The sequence below is a fragment of the Bicyclus anynana genome, chromosome 11 (genome assembly GCF_947172395.1).
Source record: "Bicyclus anynana chromosome 11, ilBicAnyn1.1, whole genome shotgun sequence".
NCBI classification, from domain to species: Eukaryota; Metazoa; Arthropoda; class Insecta; order Lepidoptera; family Nymphalidae; genus Bicyclus; species Bicyclus anynana.
Genome location: NC_069093.1, coordinates 5,600,941 through 5,627,616, shown reverse-complemented (window position 1 = coordinate 5,627,616; position 26,676 = coordinate 5,600,941). Strand labels below are relative to the sequence as shown.

General features: G+C 36.4%; 2 protein-coding genes across 3 annotated transcripts in view; one reads left to right on the top strand and one right to left on the bottom strand.

Moving 5' to 3' along the window:
• Positions 1–271: 271 nt before the first annotated feature.
• On the bottom strand, positions 272–10,998 carry LOC112054065 (ER lumen protein-retaining receptor). 2 transcript variants are annotated; one of them, XM_024093721.2, is made up of 5 exons: positions 10,754–10,998; positions 7,919–8,178; positions 6,424–6,570; positions 4,779–4,884; positions 272–3,665 (listed from the first exon to the last, which is right to left on the bottom strand). In XM_024093721.2, the coding sequence occupies exons 1-5, from the start codon at positions 10,800–10,802 to the stop codon at positions 3,631–3,633; spliced, it is 597 nt and encodes a 198-aa protein (XP_023949489.2). In that variant the 5' UTR covers positions 10,803–10,998; the 3' UTR covers positions 272–3,630. The 2 variants fall into 2 exon arrangements, with proteins under 2 accessions (XP_023949489.2, XP_023949488.1); XM_024093720.2 differs by lacking the exon at positions 10,754–10,998 and adding an exon at positions 8,258–8,634.
• Positions 10,999–15,331: 4,333 nt separating this feature from the next.
• The window catches only part of LOC112054063 (translation factor GUF1 homolog, mitochondrial), a 12,211-nt gene continuing 866 nt past the window's right edge, over positions 15,332–26,676 (top strand). The window contains exons 1-10 of the mRNA XM_052884482.1: positions 15,332–15,491; positions 15,562–15,745; positions 16,301–16,423; positions 16,747–17,260; positions 17,612–17,822; positions 18,321–18,452; positions 19,097–19,212; positions 19,836–20,068; positions 20,750–20,878; positions 21,367–21,450. Coding sequence (XP_052740442.1) covers positions 15,421–15,491; positions 15,562–15,745; positions 16,301–16,423; positions 16,747–17,260; positions 17,612–17,822; positions 18,321–18,452; positions 19,097–19,212; positions 19,836–20,068; positions 20,750–20,878; positions 21,367–21,450 — 1,797 coding nt within the window. The 5' untranslated portion in view covers positions 15,332–15,420. The remainder of the gene's footprint in view (positions 15,492–15,561; positions 15,746–16,300; positions 16,424–16,746; positions 17,261–17,611; positions 17,823–18,320; positions 18,453–19,096; positions 19,213–19,835; positions 20,069–20,749; positions 20,879–21,366; positions 21,451–26,676) is intronic.

Genomic DNA, 26,676 nt, shown 5'->3' with positions numbered 1-26,676 from the left:
CATGTCCGTCATTTAAAGGACTCGGCTATATTGAATTTAATCGGCTACACTAAAACCGGATCCGAATAGTTTCCGAGAAAATAGCAAAAATATAACTGTGACATAATGACCCTTGATGGACTCGTTTCAAAATAATTTGTTTTTGATAGAAATATACAGTAATTATAATACTTTTATGCATTAAAGACGATAACGGATTTGTTACGGTGTTTTTGAAATTAGCATTTAGGTATATGGGATTCTTACTGAACATGCAAATTCAAAAAACTGGTTTTATTTCACTTTCAAATTTAATTCTTATTGCATGTAACTTTACATTACAATCTTACGACTATATTTAAAAGTATAGGTACCTATTCTAACATTCTTACTAAAAATAAGACATTTCATAGAAGGAATCAAAGTCAAAATATATTGATACTGTTATAATATAACTTGTTTGCGCATAACGTTAAATTATAGATTGTTTGCCAAATAAAAAAGAAATCCAAAGAGTTAGAATTATGCAAACGAGGTTCCCACTTATAAGGGCCTTATTATAATTTTAAGAAAACCGTTGATTCTTCAACCATTCTGTATGGGGTGCCAGTCTCGTTTGCTTTGTCGTCATAAGATTTAGCGTCTCGGAATTATACTGAAACCCGTCCTATAGGACCTGCCTCGCTATAGGTTACCCCTTCTAAACTATATGATCATGATCAAAGTATTCATACGAACTGAGTCTATAGAATCGATGTTTCATTGTGTTAAAATTACGTGTGTGTGTAGTGTCAAGACGCGGGATTTATTGGTGTTATTTTTTTCAATGTGTGAGTTTACCTCGTCCCCCTCAAAATTGGCCATTTTGTTGGTGAATTTGAGTCCTATACCAATCTAATAGAAGGTACTCTTAATTGGTCTAAGTACAGAAACCATGCGGGATATGGGTAGAACTGTTCTCTTTCAAATTACCCGACTACCACCAATAAAGACTGTATTGTATAGTCGGTCAAGTTCGTTGAGGAAACTCCCATGATATGCGGGCGACGGGGGGAGACTGCGCGGGTGTGAAATCGTGCGTGCGGGGAAGTGAGGTGCATCAGTCGTGGGTTTTTCATTCATCGCTACACGCCTTCCGGCCCGCGCGTACTATCAGGAGTGTTACGAACGAAGTTGCCAAGCTATAGCTTAGACATTACGTGTGATCGTAGTTAATATGTCAATTGAAATACACAATCGTAGGTGTAGAGCTTGTAGTCAAGGGCTAGCTTGTAAAAAATAAAAAGAAGACTTGAGTCATTAAGTCAGTCATTAGCCATGTCAACTGCATATTTTCTTATGCAAATCAAGCTAACCTTCCCATTGTACGAGAAATTAATAACAATGATTGGCACATGCTAAATAAGGTCATTTTTAAGAGCTGATGTTAGTTTTACAAATAAAAACAACGTCCTCAAGGATCGTTTACCAAATGAAGTGAAAAACTATTCTCTTTAATAAATCCCTTTCAAACATTTATTCATGTTTTGAAGTCAGTATTAAGTTAATATATAATACAAAAATCATAAGTTTATGTTATGTCAACAGAAAAAAGAACTAAGTACCTATATACTGGAAGAGATTTCCATGATTTTATAGATCTTTACCAACCGACCAACAAAGTAAAGGTGTATCCACACATCTCAGCCTTTCCGCTATGCCATTTATTATCTGGTTTTCTTGAAGGTAAGCCGCGGGGCTGTGTGGATCGACCCTAAGGTAGGTAATCAATACACAAAACTTCATTATTTAATTAAGAAATAATATATTAACATATACTTAAATTATTTATTTTACTGTGTCACAATCGATGCATCACATACGCACGCAGAGGTTTAAAATAATATGGCATGTCCACAAGACGTCGTGGCCATGTCAAATACCCGGTACAAGTCATATAAGTAATACTAACACGGTTTTATGTTACTTTATTACGAAACTTATTGTGCGATCATCAGAATAATTGTTTAAATGTGAAAAATCATTATTATGTTAAGTTATATACAGGTTGCTCGGGAGTATTTCCCATAACTTTGTGGTAATATTCTTTACCGAAAATTAATTTAAAATGTTCAAGGAACATGTGTTCTAAAATTAATATTTTCGGGTTAAATAATATTTCTTTTGTAAATAGATCATAAAATGTGTCCCATATACGCATCCTTATAATTATGACGTAGCCAAGTTTTGACGTATTTTAAAATGCAAGAATAGACAAAGATGTGTGTTACACGGATAGTTGGAATTATTTGCATTACTTTGTATGAAATCATAAAAATATTTATTTTATTTGTTAAAACATATTAGTTATGTTGTTCTAGGCCTATAAGTGGACTCGTCAACACCTGGAAGTTATAGAATATACCTACTCCCGAGCACCCTGTATATTGATAAACTAACTGTGATGAAACACAAAATGAAGTATAGTTATGTTAGCTTACTATATCCCCTATAATTATTATCATTAAACAATATTCCTTTGATCACATAAGTTTTATAATTATACTTACGGATTTCAATTCAGTGTGACATGCACACTTTGAAAACTATTTAATAGTAATTAGTAATGCTATTAATTAACTATTTAATAGTAATTATTATTAATTGAATTTTTGGCTTCCAAAATTAATAAACAATATTCAAATTATAAGAACCAAAGATTGTAAAGAACCGGCAGTCTCAATGTGACCTATGGACATACATATCAGAGGAGATGGGGTAAGATTGGGTATTTGGGCTTTCTGTAACAAACTGTTTCATCTATGGGTACCTATATTATTATAAAAGTATACGTCTGTCTCTGTACAAAATTAATCTAGATCCGTTTAACTATTTCATAATAATTAACTTAAAACCTCACATTCGTAATATTATTTACTTGATATATTTTTTCTTTCATTTTAATATGTACTGTAATTTGAACAACTTTAATTTCAGACTATTTTGTCCATTACTTTCTGGTAGTGTGGTATAGTCATGTTGCCCCAATATCCACATATAAATTATGAATATGGATTAATGGAATTTTTAAATTGGACCTAAGCTATTACAAAATAATACCCCGTCAAAATCTCAGCGATTTATTTATTTATTTTTGTAGTTTCAAAAGACCAAATAATTTAATACTTGAACTCTAAATGCAAAATACATTGTCAATCGAAACTTTCAAAACTTTTTTTTATTATTCTAAAACTGATAAACCATACATTTTCTATAATAATTTATTACTTTTAGATATATTCCAAAGTATAAAAATTCATATAAGTCATCTGCAGACAACCGAACAAAACAAACCTTTCGCATTTATAACATCTCACCTGATCTATGTTACCTGGAATAATGATTGATTATGCCTCACTCTCCTCTTTTCAAAGTATTTATGTACGCCCATTAGCCTAAGGATAAAAGTTCACATACCCATAGTTATAAAATGTAACAAAACCACATGAATTAACAGAAGAAAAGTTGCTTCATAATAACAAATGTTTTAACAGCTGCAAAGTGTCACTTGTACAACTAGGTTCTTAGGTAATTAATTATTGACTTATATAAAATATATGTGAAGACATTTTCTTGTCAGTTTTTATATTGCACCTAAATTGCTTGTGTGTTTTAAGCTGGCAGCTGTAACTTCTTCCCTTTAAGAACTGAAACAATAAAATAAAATATATATAAGCGGCATCATTTAGTGTGAGTCAGTTATGATTAGTGGATAATTCATATATTATAGTCTGTACTGAGCCGCAATAGCCCAGTGGATATGACCTCTGAGTTTGATTCCGGAGGGTGTTGGTTTGAATCCAGTCCAGAGCATGCACCTCCAACAGTTGTGTGCATTTTAAGAAATTAAATATCACATATCTCAAATTGTGAAGGAAAGCATCGTGAAGAAACTTGCATACCAGATAATTTTCTTGCTTCTCGGCATTTGGTGGACTATTAGCCTAACACCTCTAATTCTGAGAGGAGACTCGAGCTCAGCACTGAGCCTACTAGGGGTTGATAATGATAAGTCTGTACCAGTAAGTGTAAAGTCAAGATCTAACATAACAGAAGGCAACAACAAGTAGTTTTTTGTGACAGTAATGTGTCTGGAGTAATTCTACTACCATATTTATTTTTGTCACCAAGCAGCATTGCTTTCCATCGTGCAACTATGTATATTAATTTTAATCCAATGAATGTTTCACAAACAATAAACAATCAATTATTCACTGTTAATTTATAAAAATATTTCAGCCACGTGGTTCCAGTTCCCACAGGAATACGGGGATAAAATATAGCCTATAGCCTTCCTCGATAAATGGGCTATCTAACACAGAAAGAATTTATCAAATGGGACCAGTAGTTCCTGAAATTAGCACGTTCAAACAAACAAACTCTTCAGCTTTATAATATTAGTATAGATATCTGTTTTAAAACTTCCAATTGTTCCTTTTGAATTCACTAAATTCTATGCCATTTTCTTGAACAGCTTACTTGAAATTTATTATTGATTTGTTTTCATTATATATTTTAATATATACCTACATAAAATTGTAAACAAACTTGAACCAATTTTTATTAGTTACAGTATAAATGTCAGAATAACATGTATTGTATATGAAATAATAGTAATTATAAAGCGAATATAAATAAAAACAGAATAATACATTATTTGTACACTTATCTAGAAGTTAGGCAATCAACAACATGGGTGCTTATTTTATTACCATAAAATTTATTATGTGTTTTATTTAATAAAAATGTTTTGGAGTTACCTTTAGTAATGTAGAGATAGAAGAAATCGCAATACAGAACAGTTTGGACAACACCAGCAATTACAGCTATAGGCTCAAAGTGTTCCTCGAAAATGTAGCGGTATATCTGAAATAAATGAATAGTAAACAACTTTAAATGCCATTCTGTTTTCTTTTAACAAGTTCCTAAAACTTATATTTTCCTTTTATACAGAAAAATATTTGCCATATTTTTTACTTATTAATATTCCTATTCCATTTGTCAGTAAGATTTTCTATTTTTTTTTCTCTTATTATTTTTTTGTATCTTATTTGTGTGCAATAAAGAATTAAAATAAATAAATAAGATTGTAATAAGAAGGGTGCTACAATAGTCCCTTAGGTGAGGATTAAACCCTTGCCTTCTCAGTATTGAAAACCATGAGTTATTGAGGCTATGAACTATTAGCATTAAATAATATTGAAATCATAAAATATTACTAAGATCAACAAGAACTGATTGCTGCAGACCTTTTATAAATAGAAGATTGATAGTATAATTATAAATCAATTAATAATTATTTCAATCATCAATAAATTAATTTTGACGGCCTCTGTGGCGCAGTGGTATGCGCGGTGGATTTACAAGACGGAGGTCCTGGGTTCAATCCCCGGCTGGGCACGTTGAGATTTTCTTAATTTGTCCAGGTCTGGCTGGTGGGAGGCTTCGGCCGTGGCTAGTTACCACCCTACCGGCAAAGACGTACTGCCAAGCAATTTAGTGTTCCGGTACGATGCCGTGTAGAAACCGAAAGGGGATTTTCATCCTCCTCCTAACAAGTTAGCCCGCTTCCATCTTAGACTGCATCATCACTTACCATCAGGTGAGATTGTAGTCAAGGGCTAACTTGTAAAGAATAAAAAAAAATTAAAAAAAAAAAAAAAATCATCATCATCAATAACATTATCCTCACATCAGCCTATGGAATGGATGTCCACAGTCAGACTTAAATCTTAAGGGAGCTCCCAATCAAAATGGCCATGCACTGACTGTAATGTTTTATGTTTTTCCATCCACCTCTGAGGGTGAGTCAACCGACACTGTACATTCAGGCATTTCTATAGAGACTAGCGGACGTTCTTCCACCCTAAGATCTCCTTAATCTGACCCTATCGCAAAATCTGTTCTTAGTGATTACCTACTATTTATAGACTACTAATTATTAAATAGGTATTAATGAACCTTTCGCATTAAGATATATTGAGATTATTGCAATATCATGGCTTTAAGCCTGTGCATGTGAAATATTTATATCCAATTGCAAATGTTGTGTTATATAATAATTAAATTCTAAAAACAGAGCTATTATATATTGTTTTATATAATAGCTCTGTTTTATATGCAATGTAGTCATTCCGAGTGGACTAGACTATAGTTTTGCGAGATAGATAGCAGTCCTACAACAGTGGATAAGCAGGTCCCAAAAAATACTAAGCAGTAATTTGATTGGATTATGTTTCAGAGCCTGATCTTCAATAGACACAGGAAAAATATAGCAGTCTATAATATTGATGGAAGTTAAGATGATTTATTAGTAAGTACTAAACTTCAATAAACTAAAACAAACTCTTTCAAGTAAAGTGCTTTACAAAGTGGTTATTTACTATTTTTATCTATGCTACTCACCCAGTTCAAGAGGTAAAGACCTCGGTAAGAGCCCAGAGCAAACAAATAGTGGGATGTGATGCTCTCAGCCTCTCCTGTCTTTGACACCAGGAACAGTTGGGGCAAAATTGCTACAGACTCCAAGTAAATTGAAAATGTCCATAACACCTGCAATGTCATATTAATTATAAATAAAAAAAATAAATAAATATACTTAAACATTACACATCACTATCTAGCCCCAAAGTAAGCATTCAGAGTAGCTTGTGTTATGGGTGCTAAGATAGTTGATATAATAATATTAATATACAATTATATACTACATATAAATACTTATATAATGTATAAATACACACAGACACTGGAAAACACCCATGCTCATCACAGAAATATTTTCCAGTTGTGGGAATCGAACCCACGGCCGTGGATGCAGAAGGCAGGGTCACTACCCACTGCGCCACGCGGCCGTCAAAAAAAAATTATAGTGTTTGTTTAAAAATATATTTCAGGTTTTTTTGGTGCTACTATTTGCACATTCCAGTGTTGTGGCACACATCCAATACTTAGCCCTACTCAATGTGTACTGTTTACCAACAACCAATTAAAAATGAGGTTATATATAGCTAGTCATTTCTCATCTAATAATAATTATAATTAACTTGTTCTTATATTTCATTAGTAAGCTTAGAACAATCAGATATAGGTAGTTGATGTATTTTGAATAACAATTTATTTATAAATACACTACATAATTTAAAATAAATAAGTTATAGCTCAGTTACACTCGCGCCTTGTAAATTGTCTCAAACACAAGTGCTGCAAGTGGCGAGACAAACTACGAAAACACTGTTTACACACACAACAAATAATTCGCCTTGAGGCTAAGATTTCCACTTATTGGCCTCTAATGAACTAATCAAGTTCACTTAATTACATTATTATATTGTAAGCACCAGGCCCTTTATTATTTTGATCCATGTCCAACTAATTCAAAGAAAAATCTCAATTTCTTAACTGCTTTCTTACAACAAAAGCTTCTATAAACACCTTAAGAGCATGAGGTGTATACGGTTTTAAAACAAAACCGTCAAGTGTAAGTCTGACTGACCACCAAAGGTTCTTGAGGCTTTTAAGGTCCAAACCCTTAAAGTTGTAATAATCACACAACAATATATAACAAATAATCTACACTAATCGACTAAGAAATACTTTATAAAACACACCTAAAGTTTAGTAATCAAGCATTTATCATTATTTATCATCATAACATAGCATCAACTGTGACATTGATGTATTATTGATATACACAGCATTACTGCATAATAAATGCAAAATAACTAAACAATATGTTGACAACTTATAATCACTACATACAACATAACTAAAATACAAGGAGCCTGGGTGTCTTTGTCAGTTATTACTAATAGCTATTTAAATAAAACACCACAGCCTATTAAGATAGCAAGTGACGAATTCGTGACCAATTAAAACAAGTAAGATTATGGGACATACTAACCTCCAATGCAGTGAACTCGCGATTAACGAGTAGCGCTAATATCAAAGTGGGAATCAACAAGAACTCAATCCTAAATGTGTCGTGGTTATGATCGTAGGTGGCCTTAAATTTGACATACATCAAATACACTGTAGCGTACGATGCCGCGATAAAAACTAATTTCATTATGGTGTTATATGCCGACACGTAAGCTGTAAGCAAGTCCAAATATCGCGCCGTGTATACCACGGAAAATAGTATTTGCGATTTTCCTGATATTCCTGAAATGTATAACAAAACATTAAAACATATTCCACTGCACGTACACTTGAAAATAAAAGTAACATGCCGGTTGATTACCTGCACATGATCTGGTTTTCCAGATTTTAAGTAGCAATATAATTATAGCTAACAGGTGAGATAGGTCGGCAAGTAAACGAAATATATTCATGATTTAATATTTTACGGTAAAGTTAAATATGAAGCCGCGTAAATCAACACCACTCAACAATCTTCTCATTCAAGCAAAAATCACAAAAATGACGTGGCTGAATGACAAAGAATATTTGTGTTGCCAGTGTATAAAAATAATTTATGAATAGTAATTCGGATAGTTGTATGAAATAAACGCTTGGTTTAACCCAAAGAGTAAATTAATATAATGGTTTAACCTCTTTATCGGATTATTCCACATTCACCTGCTGAGCTCCAGCCTAACCTTCACCATCCCACCAGCACCAGGTCTAACCTAGTTTATGTGACCTTTTTATTCTGCTCCCTTCGACTTATCAGCTAATCCAACAACCCTGCGGCATGCGTTCCCAACTATAGTATGCGCGTTATCATCTGAGTCGTCCGGTCATAAAAGTCAAAAAAGATAGGAATGTGCAGCGCGCCTACCTGCGCACCCTAATTATCGATAAACGGCTACCTGCGCACGTGCTAATGATGAGTCAATAATGATTTGGACGATTCTGATTGGTCGGTTTCTAATGTAATTGCATTGCGTATTTTTTTTGCTATAAATGTGTTTACTGCAATTAAATAAATACATTCATGTGTTACTCGTTGCGCACTATGGATACTTTATTTTCTAACGTTGATCTGAAGAAATTACATGGCGATATTAGCCCTCAAGCTCGAACACTGATTCACAACGTATTCCTGTTTCTCAATGAATTGAAAAGTTTATTTAGTTAATAATTATATAATATGAAATATGTATTATATTAAATCAAATATTGTTAATTTTTTTAATTTTGTGAACAAGATACGATAATAAACTTTACTTATCGATAATATGTCTTTCATTGTTACACCCTTCACTAGACGGCTCCATAAGACCCATAAGTGCAAGCGAGATAGATATAGAGAAATGATTTATGGCCCTAAGACTCAGTTGTTAACGATAGTAGTATAAAGAGAAAGGGCTCAGGAAAAGGGTTCCATGCCCTTTATACCCTTATATAATTATATATATATATTATATAATTTACCCTTTACAGCCCTATCTTGGAACTAATTCCTCCACGCCCTTGCAGGTATAAACTAATACTGCTTGTAGGTGTAATAAACGAGTAAGCTGTTGTATGAGGATGTAATGTAACAATAATATTTACTTAATAGATTCATGGATGTATGGATTAAGGTGTAATGCCTTTACGCGATGATTAACAAAAATCCGTTCCCTCCGTTCAAAGCTAACGCTTCATAAAACCACGATCCGTCCGATCTTAACCTACGCTAGTGTAGTGTTTGCCCACCGTCCCAAAACGACCCTTAAGCCGCTCCAAACATTGCAAAACCGGTTTCTGCGACAAATCACGGGCGCACCATGGTTTGTACGCAATAACGACCTCCATAGAGACTTAGATTTACCTTCAATAGCTAGTTAAATGAAACAGCTCTCTCGAAACTATTTCGACAGAGCTGCCATCCATCCATCCCAACCAACTAGTGGTTGAGGGCTGCAACTACACTCCCAACCTTAACGCTAACTTCAAGCAGAGGCGTCCCAAAAACGTCATTTACGATCCAGACGATGACATGACGACGGACAATGCTTCCCGGGCAACACAATCACAAGCCACACAGCGTCTTCGCCGGCGAAGACGAGGTCCCCGATATCTAACGTCACCCGGACGTGGGTTTTCTAACTCACGATCTCGGGGGCGTCCAGACTGATTCACTCAGGTCACGGTTACACCTTTCCGAATGGCCCTCTAGGCTGAGGTCCGAGTATCATAGGAGACGCCCTTAGAGAGTTCCGTCCTCTATCTTTATTTCAGCCTTCGGGTCTCATCAGGCGATGCTTCTGCGCTCGCCCAAACCCCCCGGTGACGCCGTAGTGGTCCCACATGGAGCCATCGGCACTTACTCAACACGAAAAAAAAAGGATTAAGGCATAAATTATCCTTATCCTCCTATCCTCAGATCGCAAGTACAATACTTTTTTGTCTCCACTTTGCGGGAGGTTTTCAGTTTCATTTGTCGTCTGTGGTTTCTTTTAGCCGTTTGTGGAGGCAACCGTCAGTGTCAAAGTTTTAACTTTTTTTTTAATTATGAGCTTTACGGCTCTGGGTTCTAGTATCAAAGTTTTAAGATTCAGGTTGACCACAGAGGATAGAAAAGAATGGCCGATTAAATCGATTCCAAATCGATTTATCAATTAACGATTCGTTCAAACTTCAAACTTCAAACTTCAAAAGTCAAAACAAAATAATTTCATGATTATAATAGGACTGTTTTGCATTCCAACAAAACAGGTATTATGTGTTGAATAAAACACACAGCGTTAGATGAAGAAAGCTGATGTAAATTTGCCTTAATTTAGGTTGTCTATGGTTAAAAACTTACCGAATTGTCTGCAATTGTATACCTTTCTCTTTCTTTCACCAGCAGGCATCCTCTTCTAACATATAAGGATGCTTGAAACCTTTGGTGTCAATGTCATAGTCTTTAAATCTCCAGCAAGAGGATTGCTGCAACGCTGTGTGTTTTATTCAACACATAATACCTGTTTTGTTGGAATGCAAAACAGTCCTATTATGTGTTTTCTAAAACACACAGCGTTAGATGAAGACCTGTTTGTTATCTGCTGGTGATAAATATCAAATGCTATGATGAAAAATAAAAAATTAAATAATTAGTTTCTTATTATTACATATTATAAACCAAAACTAAATTCAAACAAAAACAAAATATCAAAACATAATTAACTAATAAATAAATTAAAAAATAAATCATTCTAACTATTATAAGAAAAAAACATGAGTAATAAATTAACTTTAGAATCGTTAAGTTTGCTTACAGGCTTACAGTAAAATTTCTAGAAAGTTGTAATACTCCTCCAGTTTCCCCTATTCTAGAGGCTATTGCCAAGCAAATACTACCTGGTGGAGCATCAATATTAGCTTATTTAAAAAATGCTTCTTAAACATCATTGTTATGGAAACAGGTATCAATTTCTATGTTAGAGAGATAAATAGACTTGTGACAGTTGTATGTCTCATCTATGTCCAGAATTCAGATCTTCTAGTAATGTGCAGGGCAGACCCGTCGGTCTGGATGTCTCCGCAACATCTAGTCTATCTAAATTAGTCCTTGAACCAAACCTTGGCCGGAGAATAATCCCTTCCTTAGAAAGACTGAGTTTCTCCAGACTGTTGTCCATTGAAGTGATCATGGATTCTATGACTTGAGGCTAGCAAGAGTATTGACATTGTCCACCAAGCTATTTCAGATGGAGAGTCAGAGTTATTTGAAACCTTTAAACACTCAAATAGTGTTTTATCACTGGCCGAGTAAGTGAAATGGTTTTTAGAACTTGATGAATAAGAAAAAATAAAAAAGAAAATAATAATGATATTAAAAATGTTTAGAGATACCTGCCTCTGAAACTGTACAGTAAGTTGAAATAGCTGATGATATAAGAATGGTTCTATAAGCTAAAAGCTCTTCTAAAAACAATTTTTGCTAGAAATCTAGCCACTTGCTGGCCTTCAGGTGCTATTGGGTTAATCTTATTGGTCTCACACCAAGTTAACCATCTCTTAATTGCAGTATTATATTTTGTTAGTAGAGGTCTGCCAATAACTTTTTAACAAGTTTTGTTCTTACAGGAACCAGTGAGCACCTTGGTTGGGGCCCACCCCGCAACTTTCAAGGCCAGAACACTGAAATTGTCCACTTTTGCGGGGCAATTGCCTGTGGTCCAATCAATTAAAACCTTCCGCAGGTTCTTTACTGGAAGAGGCTCTGATAGAGTCCTCGTTCGCAGCTCTGGCAACTGGTGCTTTTAGAATGTATGTTCCCTTTGAATTAATCAAGGGAGCTATAACTCTTGGTATTAAGCTGGGTGGGGGAATGCCCAGCCCAGCTGATAGTCCCATAGTCAGCTGTAAATGTCAAAGAAAATTGCAGAACAATCTTTGCAATCTAAAGTAACTAGTGGCGTGCACAAGGTCTTTAACTAGGGTACGCAATGTACTTACAAAAAGTACCATCCTCATTATCACAGACCTCTGGGTAGGCATAGCATTATTGCATCTATGAAGTGCACACCACTAAAGGTGACTTATCCTAGATACGACAGCTGTTGACTGCTCTTGACGTGAGCAAGTTTATGTCTGGGACACCCCATACTTGAAATATTACCTCCGAGGCTTGGGGCAGAAGATTCCACTCCGGTACTTTGCGATACCTTTGCGATACATTGCGATAGGCTATCTGCAATTCTGTTACTCTCCGAGAGATTGGTTGCCGTGAGTGTTGGCTGCAACTGCTTTGCAAGTTTTAGGACTGTAGTTGTGAGTCCTAGCAATGCAGGAGAATGTGTGCCACCCTCTTTCCCGAGGAATCCCCCAAGGGTCTGATTGTCGGATTGTTGAATTAATATGTGTGCACCTTGTAGAGTCAACCCCTGACTGTTTAAGGCTGTGAACACAACATACATCTCCCTTCTGTTTGACTGCCGTGGACCCCACTTTTCTGATAGGTAAGTTCCATTCATGTGGGCTCGAGAGCTTGCTGCATCTGTCATTATAGAAGTAAAAATAAGTCACACTGTGTGTGACTATTGATGTTGAACTGTTTACAACAGTTTCTAACCATAAATTTAGATCCTGTTGGACAAGTAGTGGTAGACCTTTTCTTGCTCTTGGCCCATCTTGCTTGACCACTCTTAGAAACAGCTGGGTCCTGCAACACCGCAGAGGATCCTCTAAGCTGTGTAATTTGCAAAGTTTAACAAATCTAATAAAGTTAGAGCTTCTCGAAGACAACTGTCTCTATCTCTGACCCTCTCGGTTATGATGTGTTTATTTTTTATTGTCTTCTTTGAGTTTTGTTAAAATAGGTATGGTATGGAAATACTAGATCAAGATATTCTACTTCTTGAGAAGATTCCAGAGTAGACTTGTAATAATTTATCTGCCAACCTAAGATTCTCACTATTCTCAGTGTTTCCGCAACCTGAGAAAACTAATATTGTATGATCCTGATTGACTAGGAAAAAATCATCTAAATATACAATTATCTGGAAACCCTCTGCATATAGGATCTCTGCAATCCAATTAATAACTATAGAGAACCTCCTTTGAGATTGATGTCAGGAAAAATGGTAGAACTGTCAATTGTAGAACTTCATTGTTCTAAAATTATCATTATTTTGCCCTATCATTGGTAAATGCTAAAATAAGCTAATGATAATAAGCCTCATGAATCTTGTCTTTCATTAAACAATCATCTGTCTATAAAAAAATCCCATCATCTGTCTGTGAAATTAATAGGAAATGTTTCACTGAGACATATGAACTCAGACCTGTGAGGTCAAGAATTGGGAGTAATCCTCTTTCTGTTTTTTATCAAGACTATGCAACGTAGGCATCCTGGATTGAGTAACTTCTTTATTCTTATGTGTAATTTTCCAATTTCTCTAATATTTTCTGTTATTTTAAATTGTACATCACATTTGTCATCTCTGTTGCACCAGTTATTAAGCTCATAACTAAACTGTTAGCGCCCTGCTGTTTTCACTGGTGAGCATGGTCTCCTAAGCAATCATTAAAAAGACTCTTCTCTGTAATATAAGGTAGAGCGCTAAGCCACCTCTGTGATCCACCTATGGATGCAAAGCCTCCCTGTCAAATTTCTGACTTGGTAGAACTCTAAATGCCCACTCACCATAATCATATAATATGGTAAGTAACCATACTATATGATTACACACAATTTACATTGTAGTCTCAGAATTGAACAACCCAACATATAAAATAAATATCATTTATTTCAGTTTATAAAATTAAATAAATACATGTGAGTTTGTACCTACCTTCTTTTAGAAATACTAAACCTCTTTACAAATATTCAATTAGCAGTTGAATTAGTTGATGTTCAGTCAAGCAAATCCTGCAACCCTGACTTCAATAGCTATATTTTAGTGTTAGATAGTCCAGCTGTTAAATTCTCAATTGAAGCTACTTAAATAATCTTTATTTTACATTGACACAGCTGTTCGTTCAGCTTACGGTCTACAAACCCAGGACTAGCAATACCAGATTGTAAAAAAAAAAAAAAAATCGAATACCCCATTCTGAGCCTGACTGTCAAAATTTTAAGGTTTAAAAAGCAAACACGCGACGCGACAGGCTGCTGTACAGCGCGCTAGTTCGGTATGCGTACGGTACGTGGTACGTTAATAATCCTTCCGCAGGTTATTGTAAACGCCCCTAATCCACTGATGGGATAGTGTATTTCTCATAACACTCTGTACCGTGCGCAAGCAATGAAAAATATTTTTTTTTTTTTTTTTAATTAGAGGTTGGATTATTTAAGAAATTAGATGTAGAAGGTCTCATCACTTCAGGAATAGAATACCATTCGACAGTAGCGTCGGCAATGTAGTTTATAGATTCAAGTAAATATACTTTCAGCACCAACTCTCGTCGTCAACTCTCGGATCCGAGTAAGTCTGATACGATTTGATTTTGTACTTACATTGTAAGTGGAGGTGATATTCCTGGAGGCTGAAAAATCTGCTCTCCTCAGCCTCAATGTCGACTCTCGTACGAAGCGTTCACCTTCGAACCTGATTCACCTGAGTGCACAATGCACATGCACACTGCACCTCACAGAACACTATAATACTCCTAAAGGAGCTGCACCTCCTCTTAAGCATCCATTTAAGGATATTACACTGTGTGTTAACAATTTTAAATCTATATTTAATATTTCAACACTTTTTTTAACTTGGAAAATTTTTGCGACGTTTTACCGGCAAAATTTTACAAACGCTATGACATTGACACCAAAGGTTTCAAGCATCCTTATATGTTAGAAGAGGATGCCTGTTGGTGAAAGAAAGAGAAAGGTATACAATTGCAGACAATTCGGTAAGTTTTTAACCATAGACAACCTAAATTAAGGCAAATTTACATCAGCTTTCTTCATCTAACGCTGTGTGTTTTAGAAAACACATAATATTTAGATTTTGTACATGTGCAAAAATATTAAAATAAGTGAAAATGGTGACAATTATAAATAAAATATGGAGTTTTAATTCATCTGCTTACAATATTAGAATATTTTCTAGAAGGTACAAACATTATGTTAAGAAATAAGTAAACGTTTTTAAATCTAAATAAAAGTGTAAATATTCTTTATAGATCATTTAGACGCGCTTACGGTACAAATATTGATGACAAATCAATAGACATCTCAAGAATAAGGAATTTCAGCATTGTGGCTCATGTTGATCATGGTAAAAGCACCCTAGCTGATAGGTTACTTGAGTTAACAGGAGTTATAAAACCGGGAAATGAAACCAGCCAAGTTTTGGATCAATTACAGGCAAGTAATTACTATAACCTTTAAAATATAGAAAACTCAGTCAAGTTACTTACACAATTCATAACTTTAGAACAGCTTTCACCTGATACCATTGTTTGTACATCAGAATACCTCCACCTCTCTTGTCTCACTACAATAGAGAGGAAAGCAAAGAGGCTATGTCAGACTCATTTAAACTAAATTTAGACAGGATTCCAGCTCTATTGACTGGGCCACAGGAATACTTTCATAAGTTTCTGTGATATTAACAGTGTATACAGGTATGAAGCTAAAATATTGCCATTACAATGTAAAACAGCTTAAAACTTTGTCTCCAACTCATTGCTAAAATTGGTGTTTGCTGATTCTTACAATACGGGCATATCTTAGACAAGAGTAAACAGGCATTTAATAAGAAGAGTTGTTTTACATTACTTTTACTTACTCTCTACTCTCTCTACTCTCTACAAGCCTATTTCTTGAAAAAATCAATTCTAATCATTCTTTATAATTGCTAGTATGTTTTCCATATATGTATATTTGTTTGAGCTTAAAATTAATAAATAAATCTTTTAGGTGGAGAGAGAAAGAGGAATCACTGTTAAGGCTGTAACAGCGTCGTTAAATTACAAATACAATAAGAAAGATTATCTTTTAAACCTTATTGACACTCCTGGTCATGTTGATTTCTCCAATGAGGTAAGATTTCAAAATGTACTGTGGTTTGCGGTGTCAATTTAAATATTAATAACATGTACTCATACTTTACAATTAAATTATGTAAACATTAAATAAAGCAATTAATTATTATTTATACACAGCTTATTTACTTGATTGTTGCTGAGAAAACAAATTCATGTTGTAAATTTGTTCATTCACTTATTGGCCCCAAAAAAAAATATGTACTTACTGGTCAGCGGAGGTGAGAGGGCTAGCTAGTCATCAATAATGCATGCAGATACAGCTACAAATAAACTACTGCCTCTAATAAGAAATAAATTGTAAAAAATTTAATATTTCAGGTTGTCCGTAGTGTGAAAGCATGCCAAGGAGTAATATTCCTAGTAGATGCCAACGAAGGTGTCCAAGCCCAGTCAGTTGCTGTTCACTCACTAGCCAAAAGGAACAACTTAGTAATAATACCAACACTAAATAAAGTTGATTTGCCTCGTGCAGACCCAGAAAACACAAAGGCCCAGTTAAAATCACTTTTTAATATTGCCCCAGATACAGTCTTAAGTATATCTGCAAAAAAAGGATGGGGAGTCAAGGAGTTGTTAGAAGCTGTTATTACAAGAATACCTCCACCGAATGTAGATTTAAACGAGCATTTTCGAGCAACAATAATAGATACTTGGCATGATAAATATAGAGGAGTATTGTGCTTGGCATATATTGAGTCAGGATCAATACAAGTTGGACAGACAGTGAAATGGAGATCGGATTTGAAGCAGCAAACTCTGAAGTATTTGGCACTGTTACGACCAAGCGAGGAACCTATTGAAAAGGCTGTAGCAGGGCAAGTAGTAATGGTAGGTAAGTGGAATACGAAACGATGTTGAAATTCATAAAGGTCAAAATAATTACCCACTCTAACTGTATTAGTGATGTAACTTGAAGAAAACTTTCAATAGTTATAGCTTCCAATTAAATTTGAATTTGTTAATTTTTACATACAAATAAAATCATACAAAATCTAGAGAGATGAATATCTTAGCAATCCATGGATTCACCATGAGGGTGCTGGTTCCATCGCATGGCAGAGAGAAAAACTCCGAGCACAGTCCAGGACTTGTGACCAATGTATTTAGGGCTAAGGAATTCCTTGACAAATTATAATTATATTATTAAAAATATATAAAAATAAATAATATTTAACATATACAGGTTGTGGACCTAAAGGAGGTGGATCCGTAGGCGACGAATTGTTGTCTCTAGCATCAGCTGAAACAACGAAAGTAGCATCTGCTCCTACAGTCAAACACATGGTCTACGCTGGTATATTCCCCGCGGATCAGTCTCAGCACACACAGCTCAGCGATGCTATAAAAAAATTAGCTTTGAATGATTCAGCTGTGAGTGTCAGTATAGATTCCAGGTAAAATTTTTATTTAGATATTAGACAATTTTAGATTTCCAGAAAGTAATTAATTGAGTTGTGATAGCTCAGTGGATATGACATCTGTCTTGCATACGGGGGGCGTAGGTTCGAATCCGGTCCAGGGCATGCACCTCCTGGAGGAAACCTGCGTACCTGAAAATTTTCTCAATTCTGTGTGTGAAGTGTGCCAAATTCGCATTGGGCCAGCATAGTTGGCTATTAGCCTAACCGCTCTTATTTTGAGACTCGTGCTCAACAGCGAGCCGAATATGGGTTGTAAATGATGATGTTGATAAATAATTGTAGTAAAGTCAAACTGTAAATCATATTGTGGATCAATAGCTGCAGCATCGATTTTTTTTAAATTTTTCGATATAGGCATTGACGAATCTTAGAATATTTTTACAGTCAAGAAACACAGTGGCAAATACGAAATAGTAAAATGTAGAAACTATCAGAAATTTAAAAAATTAGTAAAAACCATTGTAATTTCAGTCCAGCTTTAGGCCAAGGCTGGCGGATTGGTTTCCTTGGCCTCCTACATCTGGATGTGTTCACACAACGCCTATTGCAAGAACACAAGGCTGAAGCCATACTGACAGCCCCATCTGTGCCGTATAAAATTAAGTAAGTGTATTTAAAAAAAAAATAATTTTAAAAAACTAAAATTAAGTATATTTGTTTGTTTGATTGAACGCGCTAATCTCAGGAACTACTGGTCCGATTTGAAAAATTCGGCGTCAGCGATATTTTTTTGGGATTCTATGCCTCAAAAGAGAAAAAAACAAAACTCGAGGATGACTTTGCAGTTGCCTGTTTTTATTTGAGATTTCTTAAAATATACTGGTCCAAATCCCGGTCCGGTCTAGTTCTAATGTTTCATGAAATGTTTAGTAAAGCTTTTGAATGCTGCCTATCTTCATATGTCAAATATGTATCTTGACATAAAAACAGTAAAAGAAGAGGTTGAACTCAGATCAATGTGCTATAAAAATCGCATTAACACCCATGAAAACAAACTTGCTATAAAAAGAATGCACAAATGTAATACAAAAATTAACAAATACAAAAAAAAAATTAGCATGGCCTTCAATGAAAGATCAGATACACATGCCCTGAAGTACCCACAAGCAATTTGCTTAAAGCTGTTGCAGCTGATTGCACAATAGTAATGAATTTAAAAAAAAAAGTTATGTCAATTTTATATCTTTTTAAGAAATCTTTCGACCGCAATTTCCTTTTGACAGAAATCACAATGTTTACTTTTTCAGAGTGATGGGTGCAAAAACGATAAAACAGTTCAAAGGGGAAGAAGCTATCATCACGAATCCCTTGCAACTGCCTGATCCCAATAATATTGTTGAGTATTACGAGCCATTCGTCATAGGTATGTTGTTGGTTATTAGATAACCAACCAGGTTTTTTTTTTAAAACAATATAAAATGTTTTTAAGTAATTCTAATATTCCTTCCTATTTGCCATTCGTCGTAACGCACACAGCGCCACGGACGGGGATCGAACCTATAACCACTTGGCCTGGATACTTTTTTGTGTTTTGGCATTGTGTAAATATATAAGCACTTGAGAAAACACATCTGTCTTGAATTCGCAAACAGACATTTAAATTTTATTTATATAAGTAAACTTACTGATTCTAGGTCATTGACCTCTTATAATAAAAGGATGCATGTAGAAAACGTCACTTAAAAACTGGTTAAATTTGCTTTGGCAGTTTTAGAATTATTGGTAAAGAAAATTATACCTAAAGGCCTTTAAATATAGTCCAATATTCAATAAAATCGCAATTCAGAGCAAATTCAACCTTAAGTATTGAGTTTAAGGTTGAATTTGCAAATGTGACTACTTGAGTTGAGTGCCAAGAAGTTGTGTTTGGCACTCATTGAGTGGGGACGTTTTTTGGTGATGTGATCCACTGATTGTGCATCCACTTTTTAATAGGAGATCGATGATGCAATAGCTTAAAAAATTAAGTAAATACATTGATTCTAGGTACAATTATAACGCCAGTAGAATACATCGGCGCTGTGAACACTCTATGCGTGGACCGTCGGGGAACCCCTCGCCCTTCCAGCGCGGTGGATGAGAAGATGATGATGTTGCAGTACATCCTGCCGCTATCAGAAGTCGTTGTGGACTTCCACGACACACTGAAGGGTTTGACCTCCGGATTCGCCAGCTTTGACTATCAGGATTACGGGTTTCATCCGAGCTCTTTAGTTAGAGTGAGTTTTATGTTAACCTATTTTACTATAAGCACAGAATAAAGAATGATACAGAATGAATCTTTACAAGTACAATGATATATATTACTTAATAGTTATAAAAACTTGCATTTAGCACGCACTAAAAATTACAAATATTGGATTTAAGCCACGTGACATGGGGGTTGGGTATTTCAAATAAATAAAAATAAAATCCTCAATAGCTCAACGGTAAGAGCGGTTGGAACGGCCCGTTGGTCTATTGTCGTACCCACTCCTAGCATAGTTTTTCCCGACTAGTTGGAGGGGAACGGGCATATTGGTCATATTATAAAAAATATGGGAAAAATAAAAAAAAAAGCCAGTCCGCCATCTTGGTCTTGGAGGCCGCCATATTGGATTTGTAATGACGTTTCTTAGCTGGTCATGTATTGTCATTAGAACTCACAGCGTGTGCAAAATTTCATCCTAATCGAAAACCAAAAGTGGGTCAAATTAAGATTCCAAAATTTGTTACATACGTAGTTACAAGTGAAGCTAATATAGAGCGTGTAAAAATAATACTTATTATATTACATGGACTTTCTGTATGTTTGAACATTTGACAGCAACTTTTGACATTATAAGTTTTGGAAACCCAATAGGTACTTGAGATTTAGTTTATTTTTATTTGATTCATTTGTCCTTATATTTTGTATACAGATGGATATACTAATAAATGGTGTCCTAGTGGATGAATTGACGACAATAGTCCACACCAGCCGTTTAGAATACAACGCCAGAAATATGACAGCGAAGCTCAAGGAAATGATACCAAGACAGATGGTGCAGGTATGTATTCATCCAGTGGCGTGCATAAGGTTGTCGATCAGGGTATGCACTAGTAATGAAATTAAGCAAACTGCAAAAATCTGTGTTTAATAAGCGCTAAGAAGACAACTCTTAGGGTAAGCAGTACTTTAATGCATGTATGAAGTGGACGCCACAGTATTCATCATCATCCATAATCGCCATTATCAGCCTATAGTACAAGATCCGGCATAAGAAATATACCCTCATCTGTTATTTAATTAGGATAAAAAATAAATGATAGAAAATATTCACATTGACACATTGCACACAGGTTGCCTAGTAAATTGCGGCCGAATAGAATTCATTATTAACAGAATTTTTAAATTAAAATGCACACAATTGAAAAGTTGGAGATTGCCCGGACCGGATTCGAACCCACACCCTCCGGAATCGGAGGCAGAGGTCATATCCACTGGGCTATCAATGCTTGTGTTGGTAGATTACTGAAATCAATTGTGGTTTTATAGGTTGCCATCCAAGCGGTTGTTTCCGGCAAAGTATATTCTCGGGAAACGCTGAAAGCGTATAGGAAAGATGTCACCGCTAAACTTGTAAGTAATGTTATTAATAAATAAATTTTTTAACTTATATTGAAATTTAAAAACAGTTCTGCTTTAACTGACACAAAGAAGCTCATGACTAAAACCCTGAATGAAATTAACACGAAGACCACTAAAGCAATTGTAGTGTATGGTTAATATAAAATATTAAAGATTTATGTATGTGAGGGTATTACAATAAATGATCAGTATTGAACTAACAAGTGGCGTTTCATTACATGGTGGCAGCGGTGCGAGTTATTTAATTAGTTTTTAGAAGTTTGAGGCAGTGAATTATTGAAATAAGTGAAGATTTACGTTAATGCAAGTTCGGATAACGTTAAAATGGAGCACGCTCGCCCACCGGCTGAGTTAAACATCGATGGCAGTCCTGCCGCGCGAGCGGACGCGTGGACAAAATGGTGGAAGCAATTCGAGATCTTTTTAAAAGCATCGGGTACGATTAAGGAACCACTAGATGTACAAGCCAGCTTGTTAGTGAATCTCATCGGGCCAGAGGGCTATGAGATATTTTCGACCTTCACGTATGGTAAAGAGGAAAGTGCAGAGGACTTGAAATGTCTTAAAAGTAAATTTGATACACACTTTGGAACAAAGAAAACTAATGTTACAATGTTACGGTTTAAATTTTTTACGAGAAATCAAAGCGAGGGTGAGCCGATAGGAAAATATGTTACCGCGCTCAGATTGCTCAGTCAAGATTGCAAGTTTGAGCATCTCACAGACGACTTAATCAAAGATCGCATAGTATGTGGTATTTCTAACAACGTCGTTCGGGATCGTCTACTGAGGACTGATGATCTAAATCTCACGAAGACTATGCAAATCTGTGAGGCCGATGAGATATCGAGGCATGAGAGTAAGCAAATAGAAGAGGCCAGTTCGAGCGTTCGTGTGGACGGAGTGGCCGGGCGCGGCCAGACCGGCCGGAGTCGGGACCGCGGCGGAGTGCCGGCGGCGAGGCGCGCGCGCGGCTGGTGGCGCGGCGCCGCCCCCGGGCCTCGTGACCGCGAGCGCGGGGCCGCGCGCCAAGGGGCCCGCGCGTGTCAGCGTTGTGGTAGTGAGTTTTGTGAAGTGCAATGGTGTCCAGCTGTTACACCTGCAGGGGCAGGGGTCATTTTTCAAGGGTATGTAGAATGCCAGGGAAGAGGGTGCACAACCTAAGTGAGGGTATTGAATCGGAAGGGTCTGATGATGAATTAATCTTTGTGAATGTGATAGGTAACTGTGAAAGTGATAGAAAAAGGTCGAAGGAATGGACAGATTTATTGGAGTTTGGTAATGGTAAGCAGTTAAAGTTTAAGTTAGATACCGGTTCGATGTTGAATATATTGTCTAAATTAGATTATTTGAATCTAGGTCTTAGTTACAAAAAGTTGAGCCCTTACACTGGGCGAGTGCACTCCTATACCGGCAACATTGTGCCGATAATAGGACAATGTAACCTATCGGTTAAATATAAAGAAGTGTTTTATAATCTGAAGTTCGTAGTATGTAACATGCAATGTCAAAATATATTAGGATTGAGTGCTTGTGTAAAACTGGGCTTAATACAAAGAATAGATAACTTAGATGTAGACAATAGTTATTCAGATTTATTTTCAGGGATCGGGAAATTGCCTGGTATACATAGGATAGTTATAGATAAAACGGTGCAACCCAGTATATGTCCGTCGCGGAAAATACCACTAGGTCTCCGAGAGAAACTCCACAGTGAGTTGCAGCGCATGGAACAGCTGGGTGTAATTCGCAAGGTACAGCATCCAACAGAATGGGTAAACGCTATAGTAATAACAGCGAAGAAAAATGGGGATATACGCGTGTGTTTAGACCCGCGGCAGTTAAATCGCGCGATCCGGCGTGCGCACTTCACGTTACCCACGGTGACCGACCTCGCGGCGAGACTGCGCGGGGCGAGCTGCTTCAGCGTGCTCGACGCGCGCTGCGGCTTCTGGATGCTCCAGCTGGACGACGCTAGCGCGGACCTGTGCACGTTCAGCAGCCCTCACGGCAGGTACCAGTTCTTGCGATTACCCTACGGCATAAGCTGTGCACCAGAAATATTCCACGCGAGAGTGCGTCAGCACCTGGAAGATCTGGAGGGAGTCGACTCATTCATAGACGACATCGTGGTCTGGGGTAAGACTCGGGAGGAACATGATCTACGATTGAATCGATTATTAGAAAGGGCGCGCGAAATAGGAATGAGATTTAATAAAGACAAATGTAAATTTGGGGTCAATGAGATAACGTATTTAGGACATATTTTCGATGAACGGGGCATGAGACCGGATGTTAACAAAGTTAAAGCTATTCTGGAAATGCCCGAGCCCAGTGATAGAAAATCATTAGAGCGGTTTTTAGGTATGATTAATTACCTTTCAAAATTTGTACCTAATTATTCACAGGCGGTAGCTTCGCTTAGAAGTTTACTTAAAAAAATGCTGAATGGGTGTGGGACTCGGTGCATTCGGAGGCTGTGAAATTATTAAAAACAAAAATTGCAACAGCGCCAGTGCTCGCATTGTATAGTACGGAGCTCCCGGTTGTACTTTCGGTGGACGCCAGCGCGGAGGCCCTCGGCGCGGTGTTACTGCAGTCGGGGCGCCCGGTCGAGTTCGCGTCCCTCACGCTCACTGACACGCAGCGTCGGTACGCACAAATAGAAAAAGAAATGTTAGCAATTGTGTTTGCGTGTGAACGGTTTCATCAATATATTTTAGGCGACGCGACGTGACCATACAGAGTGACCATAAACCGCTAGAATCGATAGTTAAAAAATCGTTATCTTCCGTTCCGGCTAGATTACAGCGTATGATGCTTAGACTGCAGAGGTATGATTTTAAGGTCGTATATACTCCTGGAAAATATATGTATATTGCAGATACTTTATCTAGGGCCCCGTTACCGGAATGCATGTACGAAAAGTTAAATGAAAACATTGAAGCACAAACTTGTTTTATGATTAGTAATCTGCAGTTTAGTGATAAAAAATTGAGTCTAGTTAAAGAAAACGTAGCTAATGATGACGAATGTCGAGACTTAGTGAAATATATAGTAAACGGTTGGCCTAAAAATAAATACGAAGTGAAAGTTAATCTTAGGATATTTTGGTCGTATCGTGAAAGTCTACAGTATGTAGATGGATTAATAATTAAGGACTATTTATTATATATACCGGCAGCACTACGGCGCGAGATGTTAGAAAGGATTCACGAGGGTCACCTAGGCATCGACCGCTGCAAGCGGCGCGCGCGCCAGGTGATGTTCTGGGTAGGCATGTCCCGCGACATCGAGCACGCCGTGCGCGCGTGCGCCACGTGCGAGCGGTACGCGCCCGCGCCGCGCCGGGAGCCGATGTTGCCGCACGCCATTCCCGACGTGCCGTGGCTCAAGGTAGGCTCAGATATATTTGAGTATAGGAAAAAGAATTTCCTTATCCTAGTAGACTATTTTTCGAACTTCGTTGAAGTAAATGAATTGACGTCGGTAAATAGTAATTCGGTGATAAGGGCTATGAAGGAGCAATTTGCTAGATACGGAATTCCCAATGAATTGATCACAGATAATGCAACAGTTTACTGCTCGAAGGAATTTCGAACTTTTCTTAGTACATGGGATATTAAGCACGTGACGTCTTCACCTTTGTATGCCCAGAGTAATGGTAAAAGTGAGCGCAGCGTCCGTACGGTAAAAAATTTAATAAAGAAAAGTTTCGATTCGGGAAAAGATTATTACATAGGATTATTAAACCTTAGGACTACACCGCGGGAAAACATAGACTCCCCAGCGCAGATCCTTATGGGTAGGAGGCTAAATACGCGGCTGCCAACACATCATAAATTGTTTAATGATATTGTCGATCGCAAAAAGAATCACGATGCCGTGTTGGACCAACAACATAAACAAAAAATCTATTATGATAGTCGTGCCGCGAAACATCTTCGACCTCTGTGTGTTGACGATAAAGTGGTGATCATAGACGGTAAGAACCGAAAGAGCGCAAAAATTGTTCAACCGGCCGCGGAACCCAGGTCGTATATCGTAGAGGATCAAGTCAAACGTAGATATCGACGTAATCGGCGTCATTTAGTGTGTAGGCAAAATATAAAAGAGGGCCAAGAACAGTACGAGCGGGCGACAGACGGGAGAATCGCTGAGAGCGATATAACAGGAGCGAGTACAAGCGGTACCGGGGCGGTTAAATCTGAAACGGCTGCGACAAATATTCAAACTCATGATGTGGATACTAGGTCTGCGGAACACTCCGGGGACTCGAAAGATGGTTCAATACATACGCGTCCGTTAACTCGTACAAGGAGACAGGCTCGATTGAATGCGCAAAATAAAAATACAGCCTGTTAGGTATTTATTACACTTGAGTTTACGCTTCATGTAGGTATTTTATGTTTAGTTGCATGGTTTATTTCTAGTAAGTATTAGAATGTCGGTCAGAAAAAAAAAAAAAAAAAAATGTGAATGTAAAAGAGAATTATGGAAAATTGTAATCTAAATTATTATATTATATGCATGTAAAGAACTATTGAAATGAAAATGTATTGTTGTGTATGGGGTAAAAATATAAATATTGTATTTTCTTTTATCACTGTACCTATACTTATATTCCTAATCCTGGATTATGATTATAATAAGTATTGATTTTATAATGTTTAGATGTATTATGATTCCTTTTCTATTAAACATTATAAGAAGGAAGGAAAATAATTAATATGATATTGTAATTGTTGTCAATGGATAAATGTTTGTCTTTCATTGAAAAGGGGAAAGATGTAGTGTATGGTTAATATAAAATATTAAAGATTTATGTATGTGAGGGTATTACAATAAATGATCAGTATTGAACTAACAAGTGGCGTTTCATTACAGCAATCAAATCAGATTAGTATAAAATCTCAGACAAAAAATATAATAGTACATATCTATATACCATGAATTTAAGCCAAAATGTCCACTTTTCAAGTCGAATTAAAAAAAATCATTTCTTTTAAGTTTTCCCTTTTGTATTTAAGGTATTTAAATATACATAGGTAATATATTTTATGAGAATTCATGAATACTATTTTCTATTATTATAATCATCTGCCGTTTTTTGGAAATTGCAATTTTACCAACAATATGCTGGTAAAGGGGAATGGCCACTGTTCCATACAACGTCGGCCCAGATAATTCAGGTTTACCCACGTATAAAAGTATATG